Here is an 18,313-nt window from a genome sequence, read left to right as displayed (position 1 = left end):
ACTTAGACAATTATTTTATATAATGAAAACTCAACTGCAACAGTAATAAGTACTTCATATAAGAAAAGTTAGCTATAATAATACTGCATAATTGATTATTTATTCTCATATGCATCCATATAACAAGCCTGACTGAAAGAAATTTATTCTATGGCTCGTAAATTTCTCACGATCTGATTGGCTGTTGGCGCATAGTGACCGGTCATTATTTTCTTGTAATGACCGGTCAAGAATTTCAGTTTACAACTCGTCTAAAATTTATCATAAAACTGAACAATGTCTTGAAGAAATGGGTAACATTGGTAAGCAAAAAAATTTTTTCAGGAGTAACTTAGAAAGTAAAACTGAAGTATTCATCACTTTTTCTGAATTTCAGCTTTAAAATTTCCTTTTTATCAACATTCAGAATAAACCATATAATAAATAATGTATTAACCTCGTCCGCTCACTCATTACAGGGAAATCTCAGACTTCGGTCTTGATGAAGCGAGGTCAATATGACAAGACCTCGGTCTGAGATTTCCCTGTAATGACCTCACTCCCGGTAAATATAAGTAGCAGTTAAGTGTTTATTGCTTTTAGTAGGGGCTTGTTATTAAACTTTTTAAGTTAATAGTTAATAACCTTCCTAAAACAGCTCATATCAGCTTGAAATTTTATGGGACTATATATAAAATAAAACTTAATAAACAGGATAGGCTAAAAATATTTTATTAGTTTATATTTTTTAAATTTTTTGATATTTGTTTGAACAGCTTGGGGGACCTGTGGTCTATGTATTTGTAAATCCCTAAAAAAATAAAATAATAAATTAAAAGTCACTGATAAATTTGAATTAACCTTATTGTTTGTTGTGCTAAAGTTTCTGTGAAGCTTCACGCCATTCGGTGCACTTTTTGAGTGAATTATGGCATGTTGTTTATGGTGTATTACTTTAGAAAGTAGAACACTCGGCCGTCTCAAAGTCTCCAGGACCTCGAAAATTAAGATTATGAACTAATATATCTAGGAAGACTAAGAATATAAAATTTATAAAACACTTAATTAAAAAATTATAAACCTGTCGTTTAAAAATGTTTACATTGGCAGAGTCTCGTATCATCTCGCTGAGAGAATAAAAATCATTTACAGCGTGATGAGCAGTTCTTTGTTTTCCCCAACTCCTTTTAACACAGGGGAGTCTAAGATTGACTTTATTTCTAGTGTTATAATCATGTAGACGTTGATGTGTTACTAAAGTCAATTCGTGATTTATGAGTCCATTTAGACATTTGTATGCATGCAATAGACATTTGTATACGAGTTGTTAGAAAATGTAGATTATAATAAATGTATTTTTAACCAACAGAAGTTGCTATTTATTTATAAATGACATCCAGTGAACAATATCCAGCTCTAAGGAAATAAAGAAATAATAAACATTTCATTCTAGATTTGTGCGAATGTCCCGCTAGTTTGAAGCTCAGCTTTGCGTTCACAATTCATCCTTATGTTTTGTGTTGAAGAAATGCTGTCCACATTTTCGGCAATAGCTGTCCTGTAACACTATTACATTGTCCTCAAAGCGAATCTCGACTGGCTGCTCTGTTTTCACAATATCATGTTGTCCGTCAGGGCAAGGGTTGATTTTCTCAGCTCGGTAGGAATCTTCAGTGAAAGTCACCCGAGAATGAACCACCTCTTTTTGGAACTCTCTATATGTCTTGCGAACCTTTTTCAGTCCTACAGCTCTCAGCACAGACTTAACTGGTTTTTCTATCACCTCCTTGAAAACTTTTTTCACTGGCTGGAAGACGACTTTTTTCACAGCTTTTTCTACCTTCTTTAGGGCTCTGCGAAGGAAACCGAAACTCCCGTTTGGTGCAGAAACGAGCAAAACGAAACAGACGATTGTAAATAGAACACAAGTAGATGTCCTTATCTTGTAGTAAATTTGACCCAGTAGATAAGGGAAAAGGTTTTTGTTGGAAGAAAGTGTTTTCCACAATTATTTATTGAACCTTTATACTCTTACTTCAGGCTGCTCTTACTTCAGGGAAAATTCCCATCGGGTGAAAATGACTCAGCTTCCGGTTTATTGTATCACGCAACAGATATTACAAATTTCTTTCCTTTGCTGAGTTTTGTTGGTTTAAAATCATTCTCAATCTGTAAATGTCTAGACAAGGAAGAATCTCACTGGCATCATGCAAGTTTTTTTCATCAAAGTGCGACTCGAAAGATAAGATCAGCGACAGCTGGTTTGTGGGATACTTCATTGTGTTAATTCTAGGAAAACTCCCGTGACGAGCGTCTGACCCAGCTTCCGGTTTACCCAATGAAAAGCTCTGACTGCGCTTTCTTGACATTGCCTTCTTTAACTTTCCGATTTGAAATTATTCTTAGTTTGTGTGTTAATAAGACAAGGGAGGATTTCGTTGAAATCTTGGGAGGTTATTCCTGTAAGATCATGTTCTGACAGAGAAGGTTATCATAAAGGGCTTGAGCGCGAATAACAGGGTTTTTTTCTTCTTAACTTTGATGCATAGCACACACGAGCCCGGAGAACTCATGTTTTTCTCAGTTCTAGGAAAATTCCCGTGACGAGCCGTTTCCGGTTTATCACGGTCACGCAACAGATCTAATGCATATTCCAAGAATTGTCATTACTCTGTTGCCAGCAATGGCTTCTCTTTCGCTCTCCGAGTTTTGGTGGTTCAAAATCGTCGTTCTCCTATGCATGTTTGGACAAGGAAGGGTTCCAGTGGCATCTTGTGAGCTTGTGCCTGCGATGTTTGATCCGGAAACGAAGCAAGTTATTTACAATCCGGAACAAACTCGTACAGAGAAAAAAAATTTGGTTGTGACAATTGCACAAGACGTGAAGACGGAAAAAAGCAGTCAAACAAGCAGATCGGAAAGTTTTGGATTGAATCTTGGGTTTCAAAACAGCGGTATCCCTACGTTTGGAGTGCATTATCAAAAGGTTAAATTCACGAGCAGCGACAGGAAAGCCACCATCAAGTCAATGTCGCAATTAACATACCAAGTGATTGTGATGAAGGCTGCAAGGAACACGCTGCTACAGCATTTCAGCTGGCAAATAATGCTCTTTACAGTGACTCAAAGCAAAAACGTCTGAACTGACGGAACTTGTAACTTTTGTTCGAGAAGAAGACAGAGGAAATACAGCCACGTCGAATTATAAGATAAATAACATTTTCATAGTTTTTTGTTAACCGAATTTTTCTTTGAAAACATTGAAAACCCCCGTGGTATAACACAGACAAACTTTCGAAACTTAACGTGAACGATTTTTATTGTTTAAATATGTTTTAAATATCTTGTCTAAAAACAACATATTTTTGACGAATAGGAAATATAAGTATAAATGCAGAGCAAGACATGGTTGGATTTGTGCGGAGGTATCACAGCCAGGTTCGATTTTTGTCCGACAATTTTACCAATTCATACATTTACGGATGCATTATCGTTTCCGGTTGTGCCCCTGTTACTGATAACGTCATGTCGGATTGCATGCGCATTCATGTAGAAATGAAAAACAGCAACTCGAAATTGTTGAAGTTTATCCCAGTTTGTATCAAGTGTCGTTTACAATGTTTAAAATCATTAACGCTTGTAACATAGTTTTCATGTGAACAATAAAATACTGCAGCCCTGTTTTTCTTTCTAGCAATTGGGTTGATATATGCCACGAAATACACGGCTTTGCTGCTAAAAATTATCTCGACTTAACTCCTACAAAGCGAAATTAATACCAAAAAAATTATCTGGAGGTAAGATGAGCTTTTATTTAAGAGAAGAAATTCAAATGTGACCGATTACCATCAAAATGAATGGTCCAGTGACCTGTTCATAAACAAAACGTGTATTTGATGATTGAATATTCTAAAGTTTTACAATGACTATCTTCGATTCAAGATACCGGAAATTCAAATCTAACCGATTACAAGACTAGTCCAGTGACCTGTTGAACAAAATTCGAAAAAGATAATGGAACATTCTAATTGAATTTCTGTCCCCCTTACTTGATATATACGACTGGGATCAGCTTCCCTCTTGGAACTAGTCCTACAAAGGGGTCTACAATGACTATCTTTCATTCGAGATACTGGAAACTCAAATTTGACCGAGTACGATCATAAAAAAAAAAAAAAAAAAAATGGCAGTTGGATGGACAAAATAACATTTTTGGCCCCATGATTGATATTCAGATGAGGTTAACTTCTGAAGTATTCTAAAAAGTCTACAATGACTTGCTGAATAAATGAACGATACCTTTTCGAAGAATCAATCCCAAGGCTCGTTCCAGTCTTTCAAGGCCTCATCTTTATAAAACGAAAATATATCCTGTAAAACCTCCAGAAAAATTTCATTACACTAAATATCTATATGACCAACTGTTTTCTTTAAAAGAAAGGCTAAAGAAGGTTATCTGGCTCATAAATCATAATGAAAACTTTTTTAGATTATTCAAATGTTAATTATTCCCTTGGCTGTATCTACAATGAAGGGCTCCTCACGAAGATTACCCCTGACATCTAAATGACAAGCGTGCCTGTCTGCTAAAGAGAAAGCCCAAAATTCTATTTTATAACTAATTAACTGACCAAATGCTTCTGTGATATCAAACGATATGTTCCGTTTCATACGGTAGAGACAAAGATTAGGGTCTTGACTGAGAGTCAGCTTTGTTCAGGAAACAGGATTTGCAAATCAGTTGTGAGCGTTGGAGGTTATGTCTTCTTTCCTGTAAGATAATATTAACAACCTGAGCAAAGGTGCTAATCTTGAATTATTTCCTCAGTAAATTAATTGTTTAATTCAATAAGTTTGTTCAATGAATTTATGCTGTTACGACAGGTTTAGTCGCTGTTAACTTCCAATCGGATACTGTAGATGACTTTGGCAAGGAGTTTCCACACAAAATTTGAGAGAATTTACTTGGAGAAGTTCGCCTTGAAGTTAATGCCTATCAGTAACTCATTGCCTGTCGTCATTAAGCCAGTACGTCTTCATTTTGTCTCGTTCGTCTTTTCAACAATAATAGAACACATGGCGGAACTATATGCGATACAGTAAAAAACCCGCAAGTAAGAACCTACATTTTTAGGAGTTAGCCTAAACAGGTTTTTATATAAATGGTATAACAACCTGCTTAACAAGATGGTAATTGTCCCATATTTTAATTTTATTCACCACACCACCCCTACCCCATCCCCCAACAAAAAGGGAAATAATATAAATTTGTGTATTTACATCTAATTATATGTTTCGCCTAGCTGTACTAAGCTTTAATTGTAACATTTAAAAATATGATTTTAGAAAATAAGAACCTATTTTAATTTTCTTAGGCTAAATAGGTTCTTGTTTATAGGTGGGATAAGCGGCAAATTTTAGGCTAGCAGGTTCTTAATTTTTAGGTTCTTACTTGCGGGTTTTTACTCTACAGCACAAATCCTCTATTTACCGTAACGAGCTCACACTCTTTCCATGAAATAAACGAAGTTAGATGTGTGAGAGGACCACTGAATTTTGCTTTTGTGTCCTTGTGGCTTTTTCAAATCGTCCGAACTAGAGAAAATGCACTTCAATGTCTCTCTTTACACTCCTCGCACTCGATGGAAAAGCACAATAAAAAAAAAAAGAAAAAACGTGAGCGTCCTCCTGACTTCTTCCAACGTAGGTGATTTCACAAGCACTTAAATTCTGGTTCCTTCTGACATGTTATAAAAAGTGCACTTACGCCTCAGAAGATCCTCATCCAAGTGTCATTTTCATTGCGGTTTTTTAAATACAAACTTGACTCATTTCCTTAAAACCTACCTCAATGTGACATTATCTCCAATCAGCATGAACGGAGCCCATTTCTCCACTTCAGGAAAGCCGTTATTTCTCATCCACTTTCGGACCTCGTGAAGAGACTCGCTGGCACTCTCACCGCGAAACAAGAGTTCGTAGAAACTATTCATGAACTGCTCTGTCGATTCGTCGTCCAAGGCCCACCGCGCTACTAACACCGAGCGAGCACCGGATCCTAAGAACGCCCGAGCGATTCCAATGACTCCTTCGACTTTAGTCTCTCCGCGTCCACTGTGACAGCAACTTAGAACAACCAGTTTAGCTCGAAGTTGAACTTTTGATACGTCAGCCATTGTCAAGAGGTATTCTTCTTCTTGTGGAATATTATTAGTAGTACTAACAGGGCAAAGCGCGATTTCTCCTCTCTCCGCATATCCGTGAGCAGCAAAATGTATCAGCGCAACTGACTTCATCTGTTCAATAACCGCCTTCTTTGTTGCATGTCTCCCTAACAATGGGGGGACGCCAAGCATTTTTCCAATCATCTCAGCTTCTTTTCTTGCACCTGGTAATGGCTCGAGGAAGATCGGTTGCCCCTTGTAAATCACTTTGCTTACCTCAGGTTCACCCACTATGAGAGCCCCACTCTGACTGTGGTAGTTTGGAGGACTGTCCTTAATAAGCTTGAGAGTGGTCAAAGAAGGAGCAATACGAATCTTGAATGTTTCAGACAAATATCTTCCTCCTTCGTCAATTAAGGCTGCAAATGGCACTTGGTACATGCAGCTATCAGGGACAATGATAATTTCAGGCTCTTTTAATAAATCAGCCACGGGAGCGACGATTATTTCGTAGCACAAACGAAGATTTTTTTTCATATTATTGTGTGTTGAAGGCGATCGGTTGACATCATCAGATGATGTTGGAACACGTTCGTCATTTAAAGAGCGATCTTCGCAAACATCTCTAGGTAGAATGCCAAAGTGGAGGAAACTTTCCGAAAAAAACACTTTCAGGTCGGGAACTGAACCGGCATTTCCAAACTGACGATCTGAGTCCAATCTTTTTCTACGGAAATGAATCTCTCCGCTTGTTTTGAGAATCCAAATCCGTGCATCTTCATCATCAACCGAAAGGTAAAGACCACTACAGATGCCTTCTCCTTTCATAATGTGATGGATTCCACACCATGATCGCGGATCACCTGAAAACTGAAACTCTTTGGCAGAATATTGAGATGTCATCAAGTCCGCTAGAGCTCTTGCCCGTCTAAGTTCTTCAACGTAAAGAGCATGTGTAAAATTTCCGCTAAAAGAGAGCAATTTAATCAGCATGTCATAGGGAAAGACGCCATAATTCTCCAACAAAGATATTTGGAAGTAGTCGTTGCCTTTTACAAAGTTTCGCAATTTTTCAAATTTTGCAATAGATTGAAAAAGATACGAAAAAGCTTCTTCGAGATTAAACTGAGCTAACTCCAAGACTGTTAGACCGCAAACAACTTTAAACTCCGTCATGCTGTCTCCAATGCCTTTGCACTTTAAGAGAGCCTCGCGAAAATAAAATTCGGCTTTCTCAAGTTCACCTAGGGAATGAAACAATGCTCCTAAGTTTCCGTATAAAGCTGCTTCTCCCTTTTTGTCACCAATTTCCTTTGTGATTGCCAGCCCTTTCTCAGTAAAATCTTTCGCCTTTGTGTATTCACCGAGAGAATGAAACAATGCTCCTAAGTTTCCGTAGTCAGCTGCTTCTCCTCCTCTGTCGCCAATTTCCTCTCTGATTAAAAGTGCGTTTTCCGTGTATGTTTGAGCCTTTCTGTATTCACCGAGCGAATGAAACAATGCTCCTAAGTTTCCATAGTCAGCTGCTTCTCCTTTTCTGTCGCCAATTTCCACTCTGATTAAAAGTGAGTTCTCCGTGTATGCTTGAGCCTTTCTGTATTCACCGAGCGACTGAAACAATGTTCCTAAGTTTCCGTAGTCAGCTGCTTCTCCTTCTCTGTCGCCAATTTCCTTTCTGATTGCTAGTGCTTTCTCGGTGTATTCTTGAGCCTTTTTGTATTCACCAAACGACTGAAACAGTGTTCCCAAGTTTCCGTAGCCAGTCGCTTCTCCTTTTCTGTCACCAATTTGCTTTCTGATTTCTAGTGCTTTCTCGGTGTATTCTTGAGCCTTTTTGTATTCACCAAGAGAGTGAAACAGTGTTCCTAAGTTTCCGTAGTCAGCTGCTTCTCCTTTTCTATCGCCAATTTGCTTTCTGATTGCTAGTGCTTTCTCGGTGTATTCTTGAGACTTTTTGTATTCACCAAGCGACTGAAACAATGTTCCTAAGTTTCCGTAGTCAGCTGCTTCTCCTTCTCTGTCGCCAATTTCCTTTCTGATTGCTAGTGCTTTCTCGGTGTATTCTTGAGACTTTTTGTATTCACCAAGCGAATGAAACAATGTTCCTAAGTTTCCGTAGTCAGCTGCTTCTCCTTCTCTGTCGCCAATTTCCTTTCTGATTGCTAGTGCTTTCTCGGTGTATTCTTGAGCCTTTTTGTATTCACCAAGCGAATGAAACAATGTTCCTAAGTTTCCGTAGTCAGCTGCTTCTCCTTCTCTGTCGCCAATTTCCTTTCTGATTGCTAGTGCTTTCTCAGTGTATTCTTGAGCCGTTTTGTATTCACCAAGCGAATGAAACAATGTTCCTAAGTTTCCGTAGTCAGCTGCTTCTCCTTTTCTATCGCCAATTTGCTTTCTGATTGCTAGTGCTTTCTCGGTGTATTCTTGAGCCTTTTTGTATTCACCAAGAGAATGAAACAATGTTCCTAAGTTTCCGTAGTCAGCTGCTTCTCCTTCTCTGTCGCCAATTTCCTTTCTGATTGCTAGTGCTTTCTCGGTGTATTCTTGAGCCTTTTTGTATTCACCAAGCGACTGAAACAATGTTCCTAAGTTTCCGTAGTCAGCTGCTTCTCCTTTTCTATCGCCAATTTGCTTTCTGATTGCTAGTGCTTTCTCGGTGTATTCTTGAGCCTTTTTGTATTCACCAAGCGAATGAAACAATGTTCCTAAGTTTCCGCAGTCAACTGCTTCTCCTTCTCTGTCGCCAATTTGCTTTCTGATTGCTAGTGCTTTCTCGGTGTATTCTTGAGACTTTTTGTATTCAGCAAGCGAATGAAACAATGTTCCTAAGTTTCCGTAGTCAGCTGCTTCTCCTTCTCTGTCGCCAATTTCCTTTCTGATTGCTAGTGCTCTCTCGGTGTATTCTTGAGCCTTTCTGTATTCACCAAACGACTGAAACAGTGTTCCCAAGTTTCCGTAACCAGTCGCTTCTCCTTTTCTGTCACCGATTTGCTTTCTGATTTCTAGTGTTTTCTCGGTGTATTCTTGAGCCTTTTTGTATTCACCAAGAGAGTGAAACAGTGTTCCTAAGTTTCCGTGGTCAGCTGCTTCTCCTTTTCTATCACCAATTTCCTTTCTGATTGCTAGTGCTTTCTCGGTGTATTCTTGAGCCTTTTTGTATTCACCAAACGACTGAAACAGTGTTCCCAAGTTTCCGTAGCCAGTCGCTTCTCCTTTTCTGTAACCAATTTGCTTTCTGATTTCTAGTGCTTTCTCGGTGTATTCTTGAGCCTTTTTGTATTCACCAAGAGAGTGAAACAGTGTTCCTAAGTTTCCGTAGTCAGCTGCTTCTCCTTTTCTATCGCCAATTTCCTTTCTGATTGCTAGTGCTTTCTCGGTGTATTCTTGAGACTTTTTGTATTCACCAAGGGAATGAAACAATGTTCCTAAGTTTCCGTAGTCAGCTGCTTCTCCTTCTCTGTCGCCAATTTGCTTTCTGATTGCTAGTGCTTTCTCGGTGTATTCTTGAGCCTTTTTGTATTCACCAAGCGAATGAAACAATGTTCCTAAGTTTCCGTAGTCAGCTGCTTCTCCTTCTCTGTCGCCAATTTCCTTTCTGATTGCTAGTGCTTTCTCGGTGTATTCTTGAGCCTTTCTGTATTCACCAAACGACTGAAACAGTGTTCCCAAGTTTCCGTAGCCAGTCGCTTCTCCTTTTCTGTCACCGATTTGCTTTCTGATTTCTAGTGCTTTCTCGGTGTATTCTTGAGCCTTTTTGTATTCACCAAGAGAGTGAAACAGTGTTCCTAAGTTTCCGTAGTCAGCTGCTTCTCCTTTTCTATCGCCAATTTCCTTTCTGATTGCTAGTGCTTTCTCGGTGTATTCTTGAGCCTTTTTGTATTCACCAAACGACTGAAACAGTGTTCCCAAGTTTCCGTAGCCAGTCGCTTCTCCTTTTCTGTCACCAATTTGCTTTCTGATTTCTAGTGCTTTCTCGGTGTATTCTTGAGCCTTTTTGTAGTCACCAAGAGAGTGAAACAGTGTTCCTAAGTTTCCGTAGTCAGCTGCTTCTCCTTCTCTGTCGCCAATTTCCTTTCTCACTGCTAGTGCTTTCTCGGTGTATTCTTGAGACTTTTTGTATTCACCAAGCGAATGAAACAATGTTCCTAAGTTTCCGTAGCCAGTTGCTTCTCCTCCTCTGTCGCCAATTTCCTTTCTGATTGCTAGTGCTTTCTCGGTGTATTCTTGAGCCTTTTTGTATTCACCAAGCGAATGAAACAATGTTCCTAAGTTTCCGTAGCCAGTTGCTTCTCCTCCTCTGTCGCCAATTTCCTTTCTGATTGCTAGTGCTTTCTCGGTGTATTCTTGAGCCTTTTTGTATTCACCAAGCGAATGAAACAATGTTCCTAAGTTTCCGTAGTCAGCTGCTTCTCCTTCTCTGTCGCCAATTTGCTTTCTGATTGCTAGTGCTTTCTCGGTGTATTCTTGAGCCTTTTTGTATTCACCAAGCGAATGAAACAATGTTCCTAAGTTTCCGTAGTCAGCTGCTTCTCCTTCTCTGTCGCCAATTTCCTTTCGTATTGGTAGCGCTTTCTTGTAATATTCCTCAGCTCTGTCGTATTCCCCAAGCGACTGAACGATTGTACCTAGGTTTCCGTAAATGGTTGCCTCTCTATCTCTTTCGCCATTTGACACAGTGATTGTCAGTGCTTTCTTGTAATACTCCTCAGCCTTGTGATATTCACACAGTGAATTAAATAAATTTCCTATCATTATGTAGCATCGTTCCTCTGTTTGTTTGTCTCCAGTACTTCTTGTTATATCAGCTGCCTTTTGATAGTATTCTCTTGCCTTTTCAAATTCATTTTGTTTCTGATATATCTGTCCCAGTACCAAGCTTAGTCTCCCTTCCTTAAGTGTGTCACTAGAGGCGTGATATATGATAAGAAGTTCCTTCGCATACCTTTCTGCAGATGTGTAATTGGAGACCTTGTATGCCGCATCAAACATTAGCAAATTTATTGCTCCGTAAAACCAGTGGTATTCTTTTATCCGTGCTTTGGAGGTTAGAAAAATCAAACATTCTTTGCCTAACTTCATGGCTTGTAAGCCACGACCAGTATTCAGAAGGTAGGCGACAACACCAAAAACTATAGCGGATACCATAAGTCCTTCTTCGTTGTCCATTACGACCGTTTTCCAAATTATTCGATTGAATCAAATGAGACAACGTCAATCTGAGGATTTTTAAATTGAACTGGGTTAGATTCGCCGTTTGCAACCGCTCGTTTAAATTTTATTTAGATAGATAGATAGATAGTTTATTTGTGAAAAGCTTGCAGCTACTAAACTGAATTGTGAATTTAAAATATAGTATAAAATATAATAAAATGTAGTAAAATGATATATAAAATAATATCTTATAATAGTGAGTATAATATAATGATAGTAATAAAGTCCTAAATAAATAATAATGTCCTATAAATATAATGAAAGCTTGAACTGTAAAAATATATACAACGCCATCGATCTCATTTACAAAACTCACCGAGCACTAAAATTCGTTGTTAATACATGATCTTACCAAAAACATTGTTTGAAACGCTCGGTCTTACATTTGGGAATCGCAAAACGCCTTTTACACCGGAGATTATAACAGGACGGCCCTGACGATTGAAGCATTTTATGTTAGCGATTTACTCGAGAAATATGTTGATTCTGAAAGCGGGTAACTCACTACAATTTCCAGCGATCCCTTATATATTTGGCTTTTCTTGACTTAGTAAGTTGGCTGATAATAACAAAGTTGAAATTGTAAATTGGCCACCGTAACGAGTTAAAAAGCTTTTTAAAATAGCTATTTAACTCGTTACGGTGGCCAATTTACAATTTCAACTTAGTTGCTGTTAGCAAATTACCTTGTTACCCCCACCGACGCAGCACCACAGTTTCTTTGGAAACTTTCACCCTTTATTTATTTGCTTGACTTACGCTGGTCAAGAGATGTGTTCTTGGAAATTTTTATAATCGGTTGCTCTCGAACAGTCGAACAGTTATAGCCGTCACAGTATGAAGCAGTCGGTTGACAAAGTCCCGAATTTTTTTCCCCTAAATCACTGTAATTTTCACCTCTATTAACCAGTCACTTCTATTAAACGAACGTGGTCACCTTTGAGTGAGTCCCAACGGAGGGTCTGGATGGGGTTAACTGACAACTGACAAACGGCCAAGTTTTTTAACTGGCAACTGACAAATCGTGTGAAGGTGTAGTCTGATCGTGCGGGTGAGTGTAGTCCTGAGAAGGACTGTTGTCGGTGGTAGTGACTGACGTTTCGACAACCTGTGCGGAAGTCATCATCAGAGTCAAGTGAATGATTGTTGTCAGTAGAATTTTCTTATTCCAGTTCGTGTGAAATGATCGGTTGGTTTTGCCGTGATGTTATTGGCTGTAAGACTCAAGTGACGTAAGTCGGTCGTAAATGTAAATGACAACATCACAAAGACCGTTTTTGAGGTGAAACAACGGCACAGTATAAAGGAAATCACAGCAAACAACGGTCCCGAAGGAACTGTGTCTCATAAAACTCAAGTCTCACTTAAACTTCTTGAAGAAGGAATGCACCGCCTGCACAACAGCATAGCTTCAATTAACAACGATTATCTCCAAGATATTGAATTGAGCACACTACTCAGAGTAGTTGTGGAGAATCTACATGCAGTTTCCCATTTTAAGCATGCGACCTTCACCGCATTACAGTATTCCCAAGACTTTGGATTAATAACCAGGGAGTCGTTGAAGAGAGTAACGAAGTGGGCAGCCAAGTATTTTACTCATGAAAAATCCTGCTATCCTGTCTCTCAGACCAGCACGGAGTTTGCAAATGTAAACTTTATGCGACCTCTACCTTCAGTAGAGATCGACCCCGAGATTGAAAGTGCTATGAAAGAATTTGTGGAAAAGTATCGTCCCTTGAGGCAGAAGACAGTTCGGGAGGAAACTACCAAGGACAGGGCAGGAGCTCTACCACCAGCCGTCTACACGAAGCAACAAGATTCCACCCAAGTGGACTTGTTGGCGGGACTAGGTAACGATTTTAACTCAGGAGATCGGTCAGTAGGGTTCAGTAGCGACAAAGGCTGAGCTGTTCAAGCTACTTCGGAAGGTGGAGATGTGACTGATATCACATTTGTTGACGACCGTATCGTTGAAGTGACAGTTGCTGAGGTGCGAACACATGCAGACGAATATGACACAGACTCAGAAAACGACTTTTCTGACCAAGAGGATGAAGATATTACCCCAATTACGGTTTCTAGATCTGGGCGGCCATTTCGCGTCAATTTTCGCCTGGATTTCTAAGGGACGCTTTCTCCAATAACCTAGTTGAAAAGTAGACGAAAGAGCGTTCCTTTCCGATCATTTCATCGGAGCCAACCGCAATCGAAGCTTTGTAAAACAAAACATAAATCTAATATATTGTGCTAGAGGACTTTTCACAAGTTTGTTTTCTTTCTGATGATCTCCTTGTGTAACATGTGCCTACGAAAAGTCAAAATTTCGGAGAAACCAAGAAAGCAAACACAACGCGCAGTAAATTTTTAGAAATCATCTTTTCCAAAAAAGCTCCAGTGAAAGAAGACTAATTAAACAACTTATTTCCGACGAAAAAAGCGATAGGTGCATATTACGTTTTAACTCAAAAATCAAGATGAAAGATAAAAATCGCAAAATATTTTCGCATGTGTGCAAATGAGCCTGTGGGTCATATTTAAAAAAGGAATATGCAAATTTGTCCGTGAGTGAAGAAATCTCAATTGCCATGGAATCTATCAATAGGAAGCAAGACTAAAATGGCCAAGAAATATTTCGGGACGACAGATTTATTCAAAACAGTTTTTTATTTGCTGTTATTAGCGAAAAACGTACGAATTTCTTAAGTGTACAAAGCCCACGCGGTAAAATTCATCATGCTTAGATCGTTGTTTATTTGCCTTGATGGGGTTTTGCTAAAAGCAGGCCCGCGGCCCGCGGCCCGCGGCCCAGTGGTCTGGCAGCCTGAAGGCCCAGCGGCCCGCAACGGCTTGCGACCCGGAGGCCCGGTGGCCCGGTGGCCCAGTCATGATTTTCCACAGTTTTTTTGTCCAGCAGTAAATCCACGAGCATGCACAGATCTGCATCGGGTTTGGGCGCGCAAAATGGATGACAGTGAGCTTGAATTCGTTTACCATTTAATCATTTGAATCCTTGTTTTTGTTTGTTGCATGTTATTCAGAAAAAAACGTTTTGATTCTCTGTTCATTAGTCTCTTTACAGAAACCGATAGCACCGTAGAGGACTTTCATTACGATGTAGGTTATTTTTAAACCATACTTTGAAAGTGAAAATATCATAACAACAAAGGAAAAGAAAATATGAACCAAGGGTAAAATTGAAGCGCAACACAAACAAGAAAATTTGAATCTCTCGATGACGGGGTTTGATTTTTTCACTTTTCGCCATGATCGAAAAGTACTCTTTTTACACCCGAAATAATGTACCGTATTTCTTCGCAAACCCCGAATAAGGAGCTGCCTCCTCGATGTCTGATAGTGTAACGTCGGCAAATCGATCGGTCGCCCGACTGAGAAGCAGAGTTCGTTTGTTGACCTTAGTGACAATGAGATTGAAATCGAGTAAGTACCACTAAGAGACTTACCCGAACACACAGTTTCCTTAGTAATTTAAAAAAACTTTCAATGAAAAGTTAAAATTCTGCTGCTTACTAAAAATGGTGCAAATTTAAGAAATGCTCGGCCTCGAATAAGGGCCACCGCCCTTGAGGACCAAAACTTTAATAAGCGCCCAGGGCGCTTACCGTATTCGAATGAATACGGTACTTATATCGACGGAAAGCAATGTTTGAGAACACGCTTTCTTTTTGGGGTGGAGTTCCTGTAAATAGATCGACATGTCTCTGTATAGAAAAGATTCGCAGTTCACATATCGCATTACTTATGATATTTTCACTTTCAAAGTATGGTTTGAAAATAACTTTCATCGTTCGATAATGAGAGTCCTCTATTGTGCTATCGGTTTCTGTAAAGAGACTAGTGAACAGAGAATCAAAACGTTTTTATCTGAACAACATGCAACAAACCCTCATTGTCGATCTGTGCATGCGGGTGGATTTACTGCTGGACAAAAAGACTGTGGAAAATCAGGACTGGGCCACCGGGCCTCCGAGTCGCAGGCCGTTGCGGGCCGCTGGGCCTTCGGGCTGCCAGGCCACTAGGCCGTGGGCCGCGGACCGTGGGCCGGGGGCCGCGGGCCGCTGGCCGCTGGGCCGCGGGCCTGCTTTTAGCAAAATCCGCCTTGATGGCCAGAAATTGCGCAGCGTTATGTTGAAAATTCGAAAAAACTTCGATTTGACGCAAAATCGTCTATTAAACAATACTTTTTGAACACATTGTTACTCGAACATAACATTTACCGGGCCATCGAGTCGTCAAATTGTCGCTAGGCCCTGCTTGAAGTCCGAAAGTTCGGTTTGCACTTTACTTCCATAATTCGCATCGCCCTAGAGAATCGTAGTGTCGTTGACTCGAGAGCTTATTCTGTCACCTTTAAGACCTTGATATCCATTCTTTTTCAAGCAGAGTATTCTATTGAATTGTTACTTTACATTCTGAGTTCCGCAAGGTCTAACTCGATCGAAAATGAACGAAAAATCCCACCGGAAAATTTTGAGGGTCGGCCGCGCGGACGCCATAATTTCCAATTTTGATCATTTAGTGAAGATGCGTAGAATAATGCCCCTCTAGTACCCTCTAAAGCCATCAAAATATATGCGCAAACGTCGGATTCTTATTGGTTTATTGATCTCCAAACAAAGAGGAAGTTTGGAGAAAAAACTTCACTTAGTAGGGAAGGTAGGGGGGCAAGCGTTCTCGCGCGAGGCAATCGCGTGGTTCAAGCGGTTACAGGTGGTTCAGGTGTCAATGTGTTAAGTGGTTGCAAAGGAATGTTGCGAACGGGAAAACAAAATTTTGTGTTCAGAAGAGTCGTAACTGACTTAAACAATGACTGAAAGTCATTTGAAAGATCTTGTTTCATTCCAGAACTGCCCAAACTGAGAAAAAGCAGCTCTTATTGTATCAGTTTTCGACTAAATGTTCAAGTTTACGCTATATCTGCTTTTCAGCCAAAATTATAGAGTCGGAAAGTAATAATAAACTTGCCAAGTTAATCATTAACAGTCATTTAACTTACAACTGACAAATGGTCGAAAATTTAACTAACAACTGATTAATGGCCGAAATTTGAACTGACAACTGATATTCATACCCCTCCCCTCCCCCCCATCGAGACCCTCTCAACGGCCTGTTTGTATTGTCTTCCACCTGTCTTGAACGCGCGCGGTTATTCAAAGCGGGAGAACCAAAATAAAACTAAGAATAATCTTTCAGGTAAAATTTAATCCATGTTTCTTTCTCGAAATCAAGAATTTTTGAGCGAACCTTTGTGGATTAAAGGGTCAATTTTGGCTTAAAATGGCGTTTTTTGTCGTTTTCTTCACAGAAAATGACGTCATTTTCTGAGTTTTGGTCGGACTGTAAAAGTCATTCCTTCGCTCGCTCATTATATCACTTCCTGTTCCTGTTAAAGTGTATATGACACAATCTTTTTTTTAAAGTATTTTCCTTTCTTAATATAAGTAATAAACGAAAAATGTTTCGATAATGCGATGAAAAAGAATTTGGATGATTTTTTTTGCGGCGGAAATACGGCCAATTTCCATATAAATGTGTGCCGGGAAACTGGGGACGATCATTGTGCTTGTTACGTCACAGTGCTTGATAACATCGCTGTCGCGCAGGCGCCTCCTAATATCTCTTGCTCTGGGCTTCGAATGTGCGAGTGATTTAACGCTAATTTTCGACCCGCACTGTTTAATTTGGTTATGTCCAGCGATTCGGAAAGTAGTGAGACTGGATTCTCCAGAAAGTATGTTTTTACGTCATTTTGGCCGCGCGATCTTTGGGACAATTTCAAAATGAAAGTAGCGCGCATTTTGAACGAAAAAAAGGGGTTTCAAAATATTCTCAAGATCTTAAAACTTCACAGTCGTTTTTCTTACATTATCAACGACCAGAATAAGCGGGAAAAAAATTGTTTCCTATACACTTTGAACCCGATGTGTTTTTGGTCTTCGTGAGATTTCTCGTAACTGGGAAAAGCCAATGCATTGTGCTGGTCAAGTCACTATGCCGAACTGAAGTGACTTCGGAAATTTCTGTATTTGAGTAGAAAAAAATTTATTCACATATCTGCTTCCGACCTTCAACAGTGGTCTTATTTGTTTAAACTTCACCGAGAGAGTATACCAGCGCGCATGACTAAACTTCTCACTTTGCACTACAGTGCCGGTAAAATTGAAGAACAGCTCCCTAAAATATCTGTCAGCCAACAGTTGGCCGGCAGAAGGTTAACGAAACACAGAAAACACAACGAAAACACGACCGAAACACTTCGAAAACACGGGCTCCTGCAGTTTTGTGAGTCTTTGAAAAAATTTACCCGTATTAACAAAACTCTTCCAATTTCAGCAAAACGAAATGTGTCAGTCAGATACTACACATCAAGTTCACATAAATGACAATCGATATAGCCATTAATGCCTCACACTCGGAATTTACCTCTATCGCCTAGTGTTCGTCAAAATTAATTTTGAGATAATTGTGAACGTTCAAACTTACCAAGATGACAGTCCATATACGTGTTTCTGAATTTGTTTTCATTGTGTTTTCTGTGTTTCGTTCGCCAACAGTTGGCCGACTGTCGGCTGACAGAAATATTTTGAGGAGCTGTTCTTCAATTTTTACCACAGTTCCTACAAAGAACTCAAATCGCTCTTCATGTTATTTAAAGAAGAAAATAACTTCCCAGCAGTTAACCAAGTGAGTAATTGATTCAAACGAATTCGGTTCAGTCGCCCACATCAACCCTCTTTTCGTTATTACTCTTTCTGGCATTTAGTTTAAAATCAAAGGACAACTGCCTGACAAACATACAGTTCTACTACAATTACCTTCCATTATAAGTTTCTTGAAATCCAGATAAAAGCAATGAATACTGAAGCTCTACTTCCCTGAAAAAAATAACAAGTTGTTACATTTACTAGTTTAAACACAAAACACCTACCATGTGGAGG

At 39.5% G+C, this 18,313-nt stretch overlaps 1 protein-coding gene across 2 annotated transcripts; it reads right to left on the bottom strand.

Annotated features, from left to right (window-relative positions):
* Positions 1-695: 695 nt before the first annotated feature.
* On the bottom strand, positions 696-11,342 carry LOC111324918 (uncharacterized). 2 transcript variants are annotated; one of them, XR_015989107.1, is made up of 3 exons: positions 5,827-11,342; positions 4,279-4,750; positions 696-1,832 (listed from the first exon to the last, which is right to left on the bottom strand). XR_015989107.1 is itself a non-coding variant. In XM_088726121.1 (2 exons), the coding sequence occupies exons 1-2, from the start codon at positions 11,307-11,309 to the stop codon at positions 4,717-4,719; spliced, it is 5,517 nt and encodes a 1,838-aa protein (XP_088582247.1). In that variant the 5' UTR covers positions 11,310-11,342; the 3' UTR covers positions 3,285-4,716. The 2 variants fall into 2 exon arrangements, 1 of the variants encoding a protein (XP_088582247.1); XM_088726121.1 differs by lacking the exon at positions 696-1,832 and having other exon boundaries at positions 3,285-4,750.
* Positions 11,343-18,313: the final 6,971 nt, after the last annotated feature.

Source organism: Stylophora pistillata, chromosome 6, assembly GCF_964205215.1.
Source record: "Stylophora pistillata chromosome 6, jaStyPist1.2, whole genome shotgun sequence".
NCBI lineage: Eukaryota > Metazoa > Cnidaria > Anthozoa > Scleractinia > Pocilloporidae > Stylophora > Stylophora pistillata.
This window is presented reverse-complemented; position numbering and strand designations above follow the sequence as displayed.

What these genes read in the sequence shown, in the direction of transcription:
- LOC111324918 (XM_088726121.1), bottom strand. Translation starts at nt 11,309, where the DNA reads ATGGACAACGAAGAAGGACTTATGGTATCCGCTATAGTTTTTGGTGTT. An exon ending in GGAGATAATGTCACATTGAG is followed by an intron (nt 4,751 to 5,826) that starts GTAGGTTTTAAG and finishes ATTATCTTACAG; the next exon opens with GAAAGAAGACATAACCTCCA.